Genomic DNA, 16,068 nt, shown 5'->3' with positions numbered 1-16,068 from the left:
ATCTGCAATCACCTCGCCAGTGCAAAAGGCTGTGCTGTTGTCATTAGTTTTGTTGTTGTTGGTATGTGTCCGGCTGTGAGCTGCAGCCAAGGTGTTTGAGTGTACAGCAACCGTTAATAAGATGCTGCAAAGCATGCAAACATCGCTGGGTCTGTCGTGGTTTTATCACAAACCCGTTTGCTTATTTCCTGTTTTGGATGCTCCTGAAATCCTGCAGGTCTGCCAGTAAACCTCCTCTCTTGCACACACCTCTTCTTCGGTCATCAGTGTCCTCAATGAGACTTTGCTTCGATGCACAGGCTTTTTAAATTACAGCGTTAGCCATAAATGTTTCATCCTTGGGTGCCCTGTATGCATCCTGCAGGAAGCCTCCGGTGGACGTTAGAGGAACTGCAGGTTACCCTCAGGTGGGCAGCCACAGAGTGACCCACACAGAGCTTTGAATGGTCTACTGTCAGCTGTAAGTTGACGCACGATGGCTGCTTTACATTTGCAGTTCAGAGATCGCGGTGTTGATTTTGCCTCTCTGCGCTGCATCACGCCTACGCAGCGGTGAAGAGGACGTTACTCAACATGTGAGTGTTGTTAGCACACCGCATCAGAGAAGCAGCATTAAATGTATTCATATTATTTTTACAACCTGCTCAAGTCAAACTTTTCTTTTCCTTTTTTTAGTTAGTTTTGTTTTACGTCATCTGCAGCCTGACAAACAGCCACCGATACTGGAGACGTTACAAAGACTCAGGGCTTTAAAATGAACCTGTGATTATTGGAATTTCATTGTCACGCATCTCTCTGTAGTGCTGTCGGCTCTTTGCCTCACATTCTGAAGCACCGTGAGGCGACTGTTGTTGTGGTTTGGTGTGATATAAATAAAACTGAATTGAATTATTGTTGCGTAACAAAAACCCCAGAAACACTCCAGCAAACGTTATTAGACGGAGAACTCTTCGGACGTTTGGTCCTCCTCTGGGCCAATCATAACCCCTCACACACACAACACTCAGGACACAAGTTTGAAAAAACCGTTGACTTTATCACCTTCTAAAAATCGACGCTGCTCTGAACTCTGACTTCAGTTGGACTCGAGCCTTGTGACTTTTAAAGACTTCGCACGGGGCCGACATCAAAGCCCGGCTGCCGGTTTCTCTGCAGGGCCCTCGATGTTTACCAGAGATATTTCTGGATAAGCGCTAACGCCGACACCCTCGACACAAAGGGATGTTTTATTTCACGCAGAATGGATAAAGTCTGTCATATCTGCACAACTGAATCTCTTATATTTGACATTAAGTGGCAATTTCTCTGCCGCGCCTACACAAACAGGGCATTGTTCAAACAAACGCCGATTTGTTTCCAAGCTCATCACACGCTCGGAAAACCTGCAGCTTCTCAAACGTAGATGTAATCACATTTTCCTTCATGTGTCCATAAAATGAAGCGTCTGAGTGGGAAGATTCTGGGGGAAATCTTTTTTTGTGACGCAGAGACAAAACGCACATCACTGCCCATCCACAGAGTCGGGTTAAAGCCGCAGCAGGTGAAGCAGAATATTCCAGATCTTGTGATATTCCCAGTAAAGTGAAGCAGCTTGGACTTGAGATAGGATCTGGATGCGGCACATTCATCTTTCTGTCTGACGCTGCTCGTCTTATTTTGTTGGAGTCAGCTGTTGGTGCCGTTACTCGTGTGTTTGACCATCATCAGGTAAATGCTGACGCCATAAACGAGTCCTAGAGTTCAAAGGCTTTTTGTGAGAAAGCATGAACAAAGAGAGCAGCTGTTGTATTTTAAATATTTCGAGGTAAAAGAATACATTTGACTCAGCTGATTTAATTTATTTACCCTGAAACGGAAACTGTTTCTTACTCCAGTTTGTAAATGGTGCTGTGGGGATCCCAGCTTTACTCAACTGCAGTGAAAGGGAAGGTTAAAAGTACTGATTGAGTCAACAACCATATTATTTTGGTTTTATGGGTTTCCACTGTGGTTTGTAAACTCTGATGTCATTAGATGTACATTAGAGTCAGGAAATAGCACCTCGGCCTGTTCATGGGTTTCCTAATAATAATATCTGGTGACGTCTTTGGTTGGCGAATGGTCTCAGCTCTGAATGTTTCCTTTTCTGATTTTCTTTGAAAACAGTTTGTTATGGACTGGTTTCACTGGTCTGAAACTGACTGAGGATTCTTGTTTCAGCCTCAGGGCTGCTTACTCCGGACTGTAAGGTGTGTGGGGGGGTCTCAGATTTAATTTCTTTGATTTATCTAACAGCTTAGGTTTTACATTTGTGTTACAAGTCACTTTTTGTTTATGTGTGTTTTTTGGTAGTATCCCCTTGCCCAGTGAAAACCTCTCAACTTTAATGTTCCTGGGGTCCAAGGTGAGCGAGAGTCTGAACAAGCACATTAATCAAACCTTAAAAAAGCTGATCTGATTAAACTGGGGAAATATATCCAAAAGAACAGCAAACAAATCCTTAAAAACCCTGCAATCTTACTTGGTACAGTCCTTGAAGAGGTCTTTGCAGGCCTCCTGCTGCAGCCTCTCTGTGCACTGAGCCATCATGGCCTCCTCCACCTCAGGCACGTGGTCCTCTGACTGCACAGGGAAAAAAACACATGAAATCCAGGTGAAAACAGTGAATCAGCTCCGACTGTAACTCTGACAGAGAGAGCCGGACGGATGAGGTTTGAGACGGAGCTGGGAGGTGTTTGTGTTCGTCTGCAGGTTCAGACCTGCACGTTCGCGCTCACACAGAATTAGCAGGAAACATCAGGGCGGAGCTTCAGCCTGAACCGAGGCCTGAACTACGAGGCGAGGCCAGGATTTCTTTCTGTTATCTGGCTTCACTGATCCTGACACAGGCAATGACCAATCAGAGTATCAGAAGCACAGATGCTGGTCAGGCATCAGACTACCTATCTCACCTGGCCTGGAAACACCTGAGGTAGAGAGAAAAGACTTTTGACCCTCTTACTATCAAACACAGAGATCTGATTGGTCAGCAGGCGGTGATCTCTTATGTCAAACATAACCTTCGCCTGCTGAGAAGTGAACCACCTTCATGACACTGAAACTTCAGGATTATCCTGAACCTCACAAACCCTCCTTCATAGTTCAGGCCTCAGGACTGCAGGTAGTTACATCATCATAAGGTCAGCCAATGAGCGGCTCTGCTCCCATCATCATCCATCATCAGCTGATTAAATCTGATTTTCCATCAGATTTCCTTCTTGACGAGCCGGACTGAGCGCTTCCTCCTGAGTGATGCGTTCAGGGACGCTCTAGAGGCAGGTGTTTTTAAAATTCAACCACAGTGGGGGCATTTAACAGAAGACAGTCGAACCTTCTGCTACAAAACTGGCTGAAAAAATAATAACAGTAAAAAACTAAAAAATACAAATAAATTTAGCACTTTGTCCAAAACTCAGTGACTCTATTCAGTCTGCTGTGATGACAAGTTTTATTAATTTAATAATTTACATGTATTTTGAATAAAATTATAAAATAAATCTATAGTGCACACTGTCACAGCACACTGGTACCGACAGACAGAAACAATGTAAAACATGGAAAAGATTTGACGACTTTTGGTCTGATATTTTTGTCAATGAATGCATCATTAATAAAAGTTTAAATCACTCCGACAGAGCTCCTCTGCTACTTTGACAACAAAACTGATGTTTTGTTGTCAAATTCAAGATCGTCCAATGCAATAATTTTCTTTAAACATCACAGTTTGGACACTTTTCAGGTGATTTTTGTAGATATTTTATGTTTGTGACACATTTAATGACCAAAAGCCAGTGGAAACCTTTTGGTCATTTGATGGTCGTTGGTCTTCAGTTTGGGCTTGTTTCTATATCTTCCTGCTTCAGAGGGAAATGAGCTTTGAGCTATCTCTGATCCTGTACATGTGGGCAATAAACAAAAATACTAACAGATATCATCCTAATAAAAATAAAACCATGTCAGACCTGACAGGAAACATCAGAAAGTACCTTTGGGTTGAAGTATTTTTCGATGAGCTCCTGTCCGCACTCCTTCCTCTTCTCATCCGGCGTCACCTCGTAATCCGCCTGCAGAGAAACGCACACATCAGCATGCTGTCAGCAGGCGCTAATACTCAAATAACACAATCTGAGGACAAAACTGTGCTCAACTTATCTCAGTGAATTCATTTACTGCCATGACCTGAGTTTACTTTTTGTTTGTGACATTATGTTCTAGGGCCTTTGTATTTCTTAGTACGAAGAAAGTTTAACCAAGAAGGCTTTAGCGCCTGAACCTACACAGGTAGCTTTTAGCATTAAATCCAAGCAAGTCAATTTTAATGTTTGAGGCAAACTCAGTAACTTATCAATTATTGCTGAGTATTTTTTAATCACTTGAAATAAAGTCGTTTTCGTAATTAGGGTTAACCAAGTAATTCTTAGCAATTAACAATAATCAATTAGCTTTTAGCTACTGATGCTAACCAAGTAGTTTTTAGCAATTGATGCTAACCAAGTAGCATTTAGCAATTGACGCAAAACAGGTTACTTTTAGCATTTGAGGCTAAGTAGTTTTTAGCAATTGATGCTAACCGGGTTGCTTTTAGCTTCTGAGGCTAAGTAGTTTTTAGCAATTGATGCTAACTGGGTAGCTTTTAGCATTTTAAACTAACTAAAGAGTTTTTAGCACTTAAGACAAACAAGGTAGTTTCTGGCATCTCAAGCTAACTAAGGAGTTTTGAGAATTTCTGCACTACAATGTGACACTGCCAGACCTTCACAAAGAGAAGAGTACCAGGATGTGGTTTTCAGTTTCAGCATTGCCAGAAAAATGTGGTTAAAAACATTTATTTTATTTGGGTTTTACCATGTTGCTGCTAGCTGTATTTTTTTTAGCATCCTGTCATCAAAACACCTGACTAATAATAATGGATTGCATTTATATAGCGCTATCTAAACAGAGTTAGAGAAGTGTTTGGGTTAAAGTGAACTCTTTTTTTTTTTTTTCTTTTTTTTTTCCACATAAGCTCATTTTTACATGCATTTCTGCATATGACCACTAGATGTCATTTCATTTAAAAACATAACTCAGTCATTAATTTGGATCTGATGAAACTGTGAATATATGATGACAGTATTGAAAGCCCATACTATTGAATGATTGCTCAGCTGAACTACCAGCTTCGTGTGTGTCCCCTGCAGCCTCCTCTCGGCTTCAGAAAACCCACTTTATGAGTTAATTGAAGACTTTTTGTAGCCCTCCTCCCCCACACCCGAACCGATTGCATCTACTCCTCCCTGTGAATGACCTGCAGTAAACTGAGCCTGACTGGAAAACCCCAAAGTGCTTCCTCTCCCCTCTGGCAGCGAGAGCCTGTAAACTAATGCTAAGTGACAGCGGAGACGGTTCAAATCTCATTTTCCCCTCTCCATCTCGTCCTCTCGCAGGGCTCTCAGAGACGAGACGGGAAGCGGTTGTGGGGTAAAAGGGAGCATAATTGCTTCGAATGCGAGTTGAAAACTGCAAAGCCATCAGACTGGAGTCAGCTGAGCAGAGCAGACTGCCTTCATTAACCTCCTCTACCTCAGCAGATAGGACTGCAACCATTACCTGATCCACTTTAACAAATCATTTCTACTGTTAATAACACCAAATTGGCAAAACTTAAAGAAATGCAGGCTTAAACGGTTAATCTGACATTACCTCAACCTGATGAGCCTCCGCAGTTACAACCTGACAGCTTTCATTTGTTTTTACTACTTTCCCATATTAGCAGGTGAAATTTGACTTACCCTTGCCCTTACCTAAGCTCAGACAGGATTAGCCATGAACCAGGACAGTTAATATAAAATAATCCCACACTTCCTGTCTGAATAATGTTTGTTTTTGTTCTGAGTGTGATACTGTCTGACAGGTCAAAGAGCTCTTTATGCTTCAAACCCTCATTTGTTATGAACTTTTGCACAGAGATTCATGGTCTCTGCAGAGTGAACCCTACAAACACTGATTATCCTCTGACTTTACCGTATCACCAGCAGGTGGTTTCAGATCAGATTTTAAGATTTTGGACTTGTTCAAACTTGTTATTGCACTGACTGGATAGATTTCCCAGGGAATGAACCCTCAACTCAAGACAACATGCAGCGGCTCTATAAAACTGAAATATCTTGAGTGTAATCACATGGACTGGATTTTTGTAAACACATCCCGAGAGGATAATCACAGATGACAGTGATGAATTACTGATATTTAACACGTAGGGACATCTACAAATCTGTGGTCTCCGGAGGACGACCCCTCAATTCTTTAAACTTCAAAACAACTTCCTGATGCTGATTTGTGCTCCTTTTCATCTTTTGAGTGGTTCAAACCAAAATATTTCCAGTATAATTTGGTAGATTAATATTCAATTTGTATGCATATCCCCAGAGGATAAACATAGATGACAGTGATGAAGTAATACACAGAGGCACCAAGAAAGTCGTGGTCCCCAGAAAGTCCTCGTTCAAAAAAATCATCAACAAATTCATGACTAAAAAACCTGAACATCAGGATTCCCGGCTAAACCCTTAATTCAAACCTTCCCCCTGACGAACCTGGCTCTTTAAACTGCGTCTGGTCCCTGAAGTTGTGAGGACCACTCTGAATGTCCTCATAAAGCAGAAATGTCCCCACTGTAATGGTTTTAGATACAGAAACACACTGTGTGACCCCATCTGCTGCAGTAAACGAGTCGTAACTCGCTCCGCTCACTTCAGGAATGCTTCCCTCACACTTTGTTTCATTCCCACCGGAGTGTGTGTGTGACGGGGACACAGCATGGGAGGTAGGAAAGAGCGACTCAGTGACGCAGATTGTTCCCAGAAGTCAAGAGTTCCGGTATTTCATTAAACAGATATTAAACCCTACTTCCTCCTCCTCATCTTCAAGTGCTCCATTTGGGCATTCAGGGTAATTAAACTCGCCAATCAGCTTTTGGAAGGGTCCGTTCACCCGGAGAAAAAAAGAACATTTTCCCACAGCTCGGCGTTGGCCTGCTTGGACAGTTGGGGCACATGTGCATTTATTTTGGGCGACTCGAATCCTGAAAAAACTGTTTATGTATCACAGCAGAAAAAAAGCATAAATAGGCCACTTTACCGTGCCCTGTTACTGTGTGTTACTTCCTGCTGTAAACTGAGAGCAGCATTTAGCTGATAACTTCCTTTATCAATGTGAGTCGCTGGAGGCCAAAAATCAGCTAAAAGTGAGTGAATATTGTGCATGTAGTGCTATAATCACAGCGTTTAAATGTCAAAGTGTTTGTTTCCTGTTAAAGGCCTGCTGTATATTCTACCTCATTTCCTGTCATATGCTTGTATTAAAGCTACTAAATAACGATGTTACACCCGGTGCAGTTTAGAGAGCAGTACAGAAATCACTGCCTCGTTCCCTAACAGCATCAATGACAGGAATGACCCAGGGTTTCTTACAGGAGCGCCTCCTCCACCTCCTCCACCTCCTCACACAGCACTGAACAATGAGGTCTTCAAACTGCCTGAAGCACATCTAAACAACACATTAATCTAACTGATTAATTACAAGCTGTAGTTAAATGTCAGATCCTTGCACACACTGATAAGTGTACTAACTCAGTCAGCCTCTTTCACTGTTGCAGTCATACTGACCTCACAGCTTAAAGCAAACACTCATTAATAAACAGCTGTATCACACTTTTCCTGCCACACAAACCCTCAGATGATACTTTCAGTCTGTATTGTTTAAACTCAGAAACAGTTTTCTAATAATACAGTTTAATCGTGTCTGTTCCTCTCTGCTGTCAGCTGACCTCTCCGTCTCTGATTGGTCACGTTGTTTTCACGTTAATGCGTACGTGGGAGGCTGATAAACCCTGGGCTTACAGGACAGTCTGAACCCTGCAGAGAAAGATGCTGAGGCACACAAAGAGAAGAGGTCAGACGAAGACGGCTCTGCTTACCACGGCGTCCAGGAACTTGACGCAGCGCTTCAGCTCGGCTCGAGTCTCGCAGAACTGCCTGAAGAGCAGCCGTCCGATTGGCTGCCGCTCGCAGAGGCTGCTGTAGTCCTTCTCTGCAGAGACACGGAGGCAAGCGAGGTCATCGTTACACAGATCTGAATCAAACCGCCGGCACTGTTTTACAGGAGGCCTGCCTACACTGATGGAAGAAACAATTCTCACATACTTCGTTTATCTGGACACAAACGTGCACGTTATTTAATCCAGAATCAGTCTGTGAATGCTCTCAGGTTAAGCCCATTGCACACTGAGCGTGCTGCGAAGGAGCAACGCAAAACTTTTCAGATGCAAACTGATTGCGTAACATAAACGCCTTTATGCAGAAAATAAACCTCAAAGCGAGCACACTGATGTCTGATTGATCGGATCTGTTTATCGGATCTGATCAATCGAGCTTCATCCAGCAAACTCCGGTGGAGTAAAAGGCTGGATTAAGAATAGGCGAGTCCAAATGCAGGAAAGATGTTTGGTGTGTAGAGGTCTTTGAGGCCCCTGAAGGACAGGGATGAGTTTAACTTTGGTGCTTTTTAACATCTTTTTCCATCATTTTTAATCCTCAGAGCTTCAGAAGCTCAGGAAGCAACTTTCAGAGCTCTGTTAAAAACTGCAACCAGATCCATCCAACACCCACTCCAAAGGTCACAATCTAAACACAAACTCTGGGTTCTTTTCTATAACAAACTTCAAGCTTCAAATTAAATCAGACCCTCACAGGAAGTACAAAGTCGCACGCAACCTTAAGCACGCCTTATACCCTGTGACTATTTACAACGTAGAAAATTCATCAGATGAAATTTGCTTTCGACACAGTTTTTCTTTCCCAAACATTTTTACTTCCTTCTAAATAAAAGCTGACTTTTTATAACATAAATAATAAAGTTCCTGCAAGCAAAACTGCAGGTTTATGCAAATATGCTGGTATTTGATTATTCCATGGATCAGTGTCGTTCCCTGTTATGCTGTGAGCCGGCACCAAATGTGCTCTTATTATCTTATTATTACTGTTGTTTCTGATGTACTGCATTATTAGAAGGCTCTAGAAAATGAAAGTCAGATGGACGCTTATTTCTCCATGTAGAGAATGGAGGTTATAAAATGTTTTCTGAGGAAGGAAACATGCTCAGCACATTTGTGAGGCAGGAACTGTTGTGAAAGACTGAATGTAAATGCTAAAGAGGCAGCACACTTTCTTATAGGAATAAAGGAGCAGGCCTCCCTCAGTGAGCACTGGAGATCCTGTGACTGACGGAGGAGTACACCTCTCTTGCTGAAGTGTCGCATTGATCAGTCTGACCTTTTCGCTCTTTTCCTCGTCTCTCACGCCGACCGCCCCGATCGTCAGTGAATCACATTTGCTTGTGCGTGAAGCTTCCTGGGTTGTTTTGCATCTGTACGAGTCTCAGATGCAAATCCACGTTTCCTTGTTAGCGTTTCTATTTTTTCCCTCAAACACAGCTGGACAGATGAACTGAAACGACCCCAGATATCAATCTAAAGCCTCCTCATGCGAGTATGTTTTTGTTTTTGGTGTACATGTGACTGTCGCTACAACAGCAGCACAGCCTCGAACGGCTCACGTAAACAGACATCAGTGTTACTGGAATCATTCTCTTCTGGTTCCACAGTGAATATGGAATAAAAGACACGATAACGTAAAGTTGCGACTCTTTGAACTGTAACCATTCAGCAACTGAGACCAAAATCAAATCGTTACAAACGGACAGAATATTGTATCGCTGTCAGGCCCAAACACTGGCCCAGTTCAACTGAATCCTTAACCCAGTGCATCACACACTGACTTCAATAGATGCCGAGCTACAGCAGGGTGTCATCTGCATATATAATAATAAAGCTTGTTAGATTTCAGCCTCTTGTGTCGACATTTGTCAGTGAGCGTTGTTACTGCTGTGAAGCGTTTTAATCCAAACTACTGGCTTACTCTAAACCTGAGTTTTATCTGACAGAGGCGTCGTGTCAGGGTTGTCGATTTAATCGCCAAGTTACACCAACAGACTGAAGTTTCATTCATAAAACCAGCTGCAGGAGTAAAAAGATGCTGTTTGCTTTGTGGGTGATGTAGTCCGTGTCATCTTTTTGTCTCCCTGCCCGGCTCAGTAGATGAACATAACTCGGGTGGCGCGCCCCTTCGATTGTTACTCTGCTGAGTCATTTCCTTTTGATGACCCACTGACTGATGGTTACTGATGCCTTGTTCCGTCAGGTTCTCCTCTGTTTCATCCTACTTTGAGATTTTCTGCTCTAGTTGTCTCTGCTCTGCCCTTTGTCCCGCTCTCCTCTCCTCTAATGATCTCTTCTCTCTCTGATGTTCCACTTAAGTCCCGCTGCAGAGAGAACAGAGAAGCTAAGTGTGCGGCAAAGGGAATAAATCTGTGGATGACAAAGGACACGAAAGAGAGAAAGACGAGAAAAAGACCGTTCCAAGTCTTCATATCTACAAACCCACTGTTTTCTTTACAAAAGGGACATAAATTACTTCATTACAGTTCATAAAGTTACTTAGGCAGTATCAGACGCTTGCATCTCAAAGTTCTGGGAATTCTCCGAATAATCATTATCTCATTATGGCTGATTACGGACGTTTTGAGACATGATAGGAGTTGTGATATACATGAATGGAGATCCAGGGCTGTAGAGAACATGCTGTACATTAACACGCAGAAAACAAAGAGGCCTCTGTCGGGTGTCCTGTTGGCTTCGAAGGCCCTGCAGTGAAAGTGAGTTTCCATCCAGACCAAAGCACGACAGAGTGCCTCCATCACTTTATGCAGCGTCACACTGATATTAAGTGCACCAGTTTGTTCTAGAACGAGCTGAACAACTATCAATAACCAACAGGAGGAAAGGTCAGCAGAAAAAGCCAGAGTTACTGTTTCCTTCCTTTCAAACCAGCTTGGTAGGAAAATCCAAGCAGATTAGCAGCGTCTGAAATACTCAAACCAGCTCGTCTTCAAAGTCAGGGAAATCTTCCTCATTGTGGGGCTCAGACTGAACTTCAGCAGGTCATCTTGAGCTCCCACCGTGTGATTGGATGTCTGTGTTAATGACCAGTTGAACAAGTGGATGGTGAGTGTATATATTGTAGGATGTATTTGGTAAAAGGAAGCAGTAAACCTCAGAGCAGCAGCAGCACAATAAAAAATATTATTTTCATTAAATCCTACTTAACCCCTGATTATCAATGTCTATGAATCTTAGATATTAGCACTTACATAGAAAAGTGCTGGTTGTGCAAGTTGTGCAAAGTGCTTTGACGAGTAGAAAAGTGCTTTAAAAGAACCAGAGCAGTTACCATACTTTATTTTATCGCCCTGGAAGTTGCTGCATGATTACAGCATCACCACCCTGACGAAGCAGCCGGTTCCCTCTTCCTCTCTCTGGGTTGCTCGGTTCTATTTAAACCATAAACATATTCCTATGATTCAGCAGCTGAACACTGAAACCAGTGTGGACCTACTTTACTGTAATATCATGTTACTCTAATGGCCTCTTATGAGGACTGAGGAGGAGGGGAAGGGGGAGGCGGAGGAGAAAGCATCAATCGAGACTACAGATGCTTTCATTTGTGCAGAGGAGGCCGTGCGGTGAAACTCCCTGCACGTGTTTCTCAGGTTCAGCGAACAGCAGAGTCACCGGGGCACAAACAGACAGAAAAACACACTTTGTGTTTTGCTGCATTTCAGACCAGCCTGCGAATGCACTGCACACAATAAGAAAGCACATGTCCGAGTGCAGTGCAGGGCCAATCTTCAGTTTTTTGTTTTTCATTGGTGCTGGTGAAATGTGTTGTAACAAAGGGAGAACATCTGTAAGATCTCTGTTGTGCAACATAGAAATGTCTCACGTTGCTTGCGGCATAATTACATAACAATAAATGATGTTCGTATCAGGGGATGAGAGGAAAAAGAGTCTCCTGAATATCTTCCTCCCACTCGTCTTCGTTCTTCTGGTTACAAAAAAGTCTCGAGGATGAATCGTGACTTCCTTCTTCGTCTGTCGGCTCACGTTCTCATCCTCTGTTTTTACTTTCCTCCTTCTGGCCTATCAGCCCTGCAGCACCTCTGCTCCCCTCTGTGGGACATCAGCATTTCAAACCGTACTGTATGTGGTTTTAGTGCTGAGCTTCTAACTTCCTGTGTGTGTTTGACTGAACTCATTCAAATCCAAACTTATTTGCATCGGCCCTTCCAGGGAAACAAAAGAAGCAGCAGCAGCACCTCGAGTGTGAAACGGCTCATCTTTATTTCCTTATATTTTCACATCAGCAGGAAGTCTTTAATTATGTTAAGTACGTGTCTAAAAGAAGCCAGATGCAGTGATGATTAGGAAAATCAGCAGATGAGCTGGAAACAGAGTGGTCACGTTATTCAATAAGCTGCTGCCTCTCCTGCCACAGCCTAACCAAAGGGAACGCCACCGCTTCAGATATATTCATATTAGCCTCTATTTCATTTGAAATATCGGCAACTGCTCTATTAATAATATCAATAATGTCCTGGTGCTGCTCTGAGCCTGACGGCCGTTACAGCTGCTCCTGTTGGTGTTTTTCCAGTTTACTCTGGAGGCAGAGTGTCGTCACCCGACGATGGCCCGTAGTCCCCGAGCAGAGGCTACTCGCAGCTAAAAGGAAGTCTGTTCCTGCCATCGTCACGTGGAATGTGAGGTGTTTGGACAATGATATGGAAGAGCTGCATGAGTTGATTACCCACCGAGGTTACCACACTGGAAGTGCCAGGAGGGCCGTTCTGAGCCTGTCCTGTAACAACAGCACGGATGCTAAAGACAAGTTGTTACCTTTCAACTGTTTTTCTAATTTTCAGTAAGATTCGGCCAAATAATTATTTAAGGTTGATTTTAAAGGTTTCATCAATGATTTAACACAAACACGTTCGACTAAACTACAAAGAGTTAAACAAAGCACAGTAACTACAAATGGAGTTATGAAAGAAGAAGAACATGAATTGTGGGGTTAGCTGTATTAAAATGAAGGTGGTGTAAAAACAGAGCTGACCTCAGAGCTGCTTCAACACATTTTAAATAATTACTGTAAAAGCAGAACAGTCAAAGTTTATCATCTGCCTCTGATCATCAAACCTGAAGCCGTCTCAGCTTCACCTCTTCAGGCCTGACATACGTTTGGGTGCCGCTCTGGATTTGCTCCGTTTAGTTCTCCACACTCTGGACTTCAGCTACTTCAGCTCTGCACCGGTCCTCCACCCACTCAGTCTCGCACTCCCTGCTCTAGTGGTTTTATATGAATGTGTAGGGGTCAAAACGACGCCCTCTGCAGCTCTAGCTAAACTTTCTCTTCCTTTTGACGATGAGAGTTAAACAGGGTTTAAAACGACCGCCTTGGCATTTCCGGTGTTAAACACAGTGTGAACGTATCTGTGTGGACGGGAATGTTAATCTGGTAAAAAGAAAAGATGAAGAGTCCACGCTGTGATTAGTAAATGGGGTAAGCCCGAACACGTTATTGAGACAGGGATGTTTCTGGACTGGAACCTGTGGTATACGCTTGGGGAAACCTGAGTGATGAAACGTGTCACATTGTCGTTGCTGTTGCTGAATCATGCAGAGTTTTGTTTACCAAATGGCTCAACTATCGGACCGATTGTGCTTACGTGCATAAACAAAGGCCCATTTTGAGTCCGGAGACGTCTTGAATGACTATTTGAATATTCAAAAATCATGACCATCCCTACAAGCAAAATAAATATGTTTTCTGTCTCTTGCACGCTCTACTCAGGTGCCACCCTGGCTTTAACCAAATTGAGTATTTCCAGTAGTGAAAACACATCTGGATCAGACTGTTTCCTGATACATGTGAGCAAAGTACAGCTTTGGAAAATGTCCTGACATTTTAGCTCAGTTAGCTTCATGTGCTTTCATTGTCTTTTTGAACTGCTCCACGAACTTCCCAAAACAGTAACAGTAAACTGAACACGACCCTGGAAGCATGCCCCCGGGAGCTGGTGAATGGATGTATTAAGCAATAGAAACCTGTAAGACTTGAGCGTATGTGTAGTCCTTGACTTCTTTGGTGAACTTTGGTTTACCAGTAACAAACATGTGCTGTACTTTAGTCCAGCTTGCCCACCTGTCGCCGCTCTGTGCCTCGAGCCATATTAAGTTTTATAACAAGTCATCAGCCCAGCTCCAAGCTTAAAGTTTGACAGGAACCATGTTTGAGCTCATCGTGTCTTTTGGGGCTTTTCAAACAAGTTACTGAACCAATAATATAAGTGAGTGAATTTGTAGACGATTATTAGCTGGCGCTAATTAGCAGATGTCTTTGTCTGTGTTGCACAGTTGCCCAAATATGGTCACTTCTGGGTGCAACAATCCAACATGACAGTGCAAACACCGAGGTTTCAGTGACGTTACAGTGCCTGCATCATTCTACTTCATGCTTTCTGAAGTAAACATGCACACAGGCTTCTTACCCCCAAAAATGTGAGACAGTCAGTGGACCTGCACTTTTTTGAGCTGACTCAAAGCTCTTTACACCACAAACCACCGTCATTCATTCACACAGGACTTTATTCTTTAGAAAAAACTGCTGTGTGCGAGTTTTATCTATCTGTAATCTACATGATTGCAGATAGATGACCTAACATGCACGACTTCAGATTGAAGAGGAAACCTGAGCACCTGGAGAAAACCAGCCAGGCGTAGAGAAAAACATGCTCGCTGCTTTGACCTTTAATTTTATTTTGTAAAAAACTAAGTGCAACCAATGACAAAGCACAACAACGATTATCTCTGAGTCTGGTCTCAGGTAGAGATCAGATCTTTTCCTGAGTGAGTCTAAATTTTATTTCTCCAACCAGTCACCAGTTAAAATGAAAGTAATCAGTTGGTTGAAACAGTAGAAAAAAAACAGGCTGCTTCCTCTTTCTGCAGGCGCCACAGTTTCCTCTGTGGTAGTACTTGAGCAACACTAGCGTTTTGTCTTCATACCACCCACACACTTTCAGACCCATCGCAGGTTTGACTTTTCAATGAACAGCATGCTATTAAAGTTCGCGCAGATTGTCGCTGCTTGTTGCCTGAATGTAAAAGACATTTTTATAACATGGCAGCTGCAGCTCTGAGAACACAACTTCAAAAAGTAAAGGACGCATAAAAACAGAAGTTGTAGCAACGCTTGATCCACAGTCTCGGTGTTTTGGACAGGAAGCAGTGACAGCCTGGCGATTACAAAAGACGTCAACTGTCATCTCAAAAGTGAGTCTTGGTTTGGGGGACTGGAGGGCAACTGTTTTTCATTCTCAGTTTATTCTGCAACAGTTTCCAAAACCTTCCATATAACATGGTTACAAAGTTCACAACTCCAACAAAATATACAACAATCATGAGGTTCATGCACAACAACCTGACCACTACCATGTGCATGTGGATAAAGTGGGGGTCAGCGTGGGGCTAAAGTGGGGTTTGGGCAAGTAGATGAACCCTAAAATCCTAATTATTGACATCGGCATGAACGTGTGGCGGAGATGGGGGGGTCATCTCAAATCATCGAGAGCCTTCTGCTTATAAAAGTTGCAGGTCGATCGACGGGCTCCATGGAGCTCATATAACTTTTATTTGATAACTGGTCTAAATTTAAACTAGTCTAGTTCCTGTAGGAGGGAAATGTTTTCTACACAAATGGAAATGTATGAAAATGAAGAGCAACGACAGCAAACACTTCAGTGTTACGCTCGGCATGAAAGTTCTGCCAGACACATCTTATCTGTAGCTAGTTTTATTTTATTTAATAACTGTACAGTACTCTCTGTTTATAGTGACCATTGTCCTTGATGTAAATATGTAAGAAAATTGTGTACGTTTCTGTTCTGTGTCCTGTTTGTTTGTATATGTGTCTTTTTGGCTGCTGTTACAACCAAATTTCCCCGTTGTGGGACAATTAAAGGATTATTCTATTCTATTCTATTCTACATTAATCAGCATTAAGCAATTTCCCAACCGTCCGGTTAAAAACTGTGAGACAAAGTCACAGTTATTGCTAC

General features: G+C 42.8%; 1 protein-coding gene across 1 annotated transcript in view; it reads right to left on the bottom strand.

Annotated features, from left to right (window-relative positions):
* grk6 (G protein-coupled receptor kinase 6) overlaps window positions 1-16,068 on the bottom strand; it is a 47,519-nt gene that overhangs the window by 18,600 nt on the left and 12,851 nt on the right. The window contains exons 3-5 of the mRNA XM_080867771.1: window positions 7,976-8,088; window positions 4,005-4,082; window positions 2,501-2,601 (exon numbers count right to left, since the gene is read on the bottom strand). Of these exons, the coding sequence (XP_080723897.1) occupies window positions 2,501-2,601; window positions 4,005-4,082; window positions 7,976-8,088 (292 nt within the window). The remainder of the gene's footprint in view (window positions 1-2,500; window positions 2,602-4,004; window positions 4,083-7,975; window positions 8,089-16,068) is intronic.

The sequence above is a fragment of the Rhamphochromis sp. 'chilingali' genome, assembly GCF_963969265.1.
Source record: "Rhamphochromis sp. 'chilingali' genome assembly, chromosome: 19".
Lineage (NCBI taxonomy): Eukaryota > Metazoa > Chordata > Actinopteri > Cichliformes > Cichlidae > Rhamphochromis > Rhamphochromis sp. 'chilingali'.
Note: the sequence above shows the minus strand (reverse complement) of the source record. Positions and strands in the feature narration are given on the sequence as shown.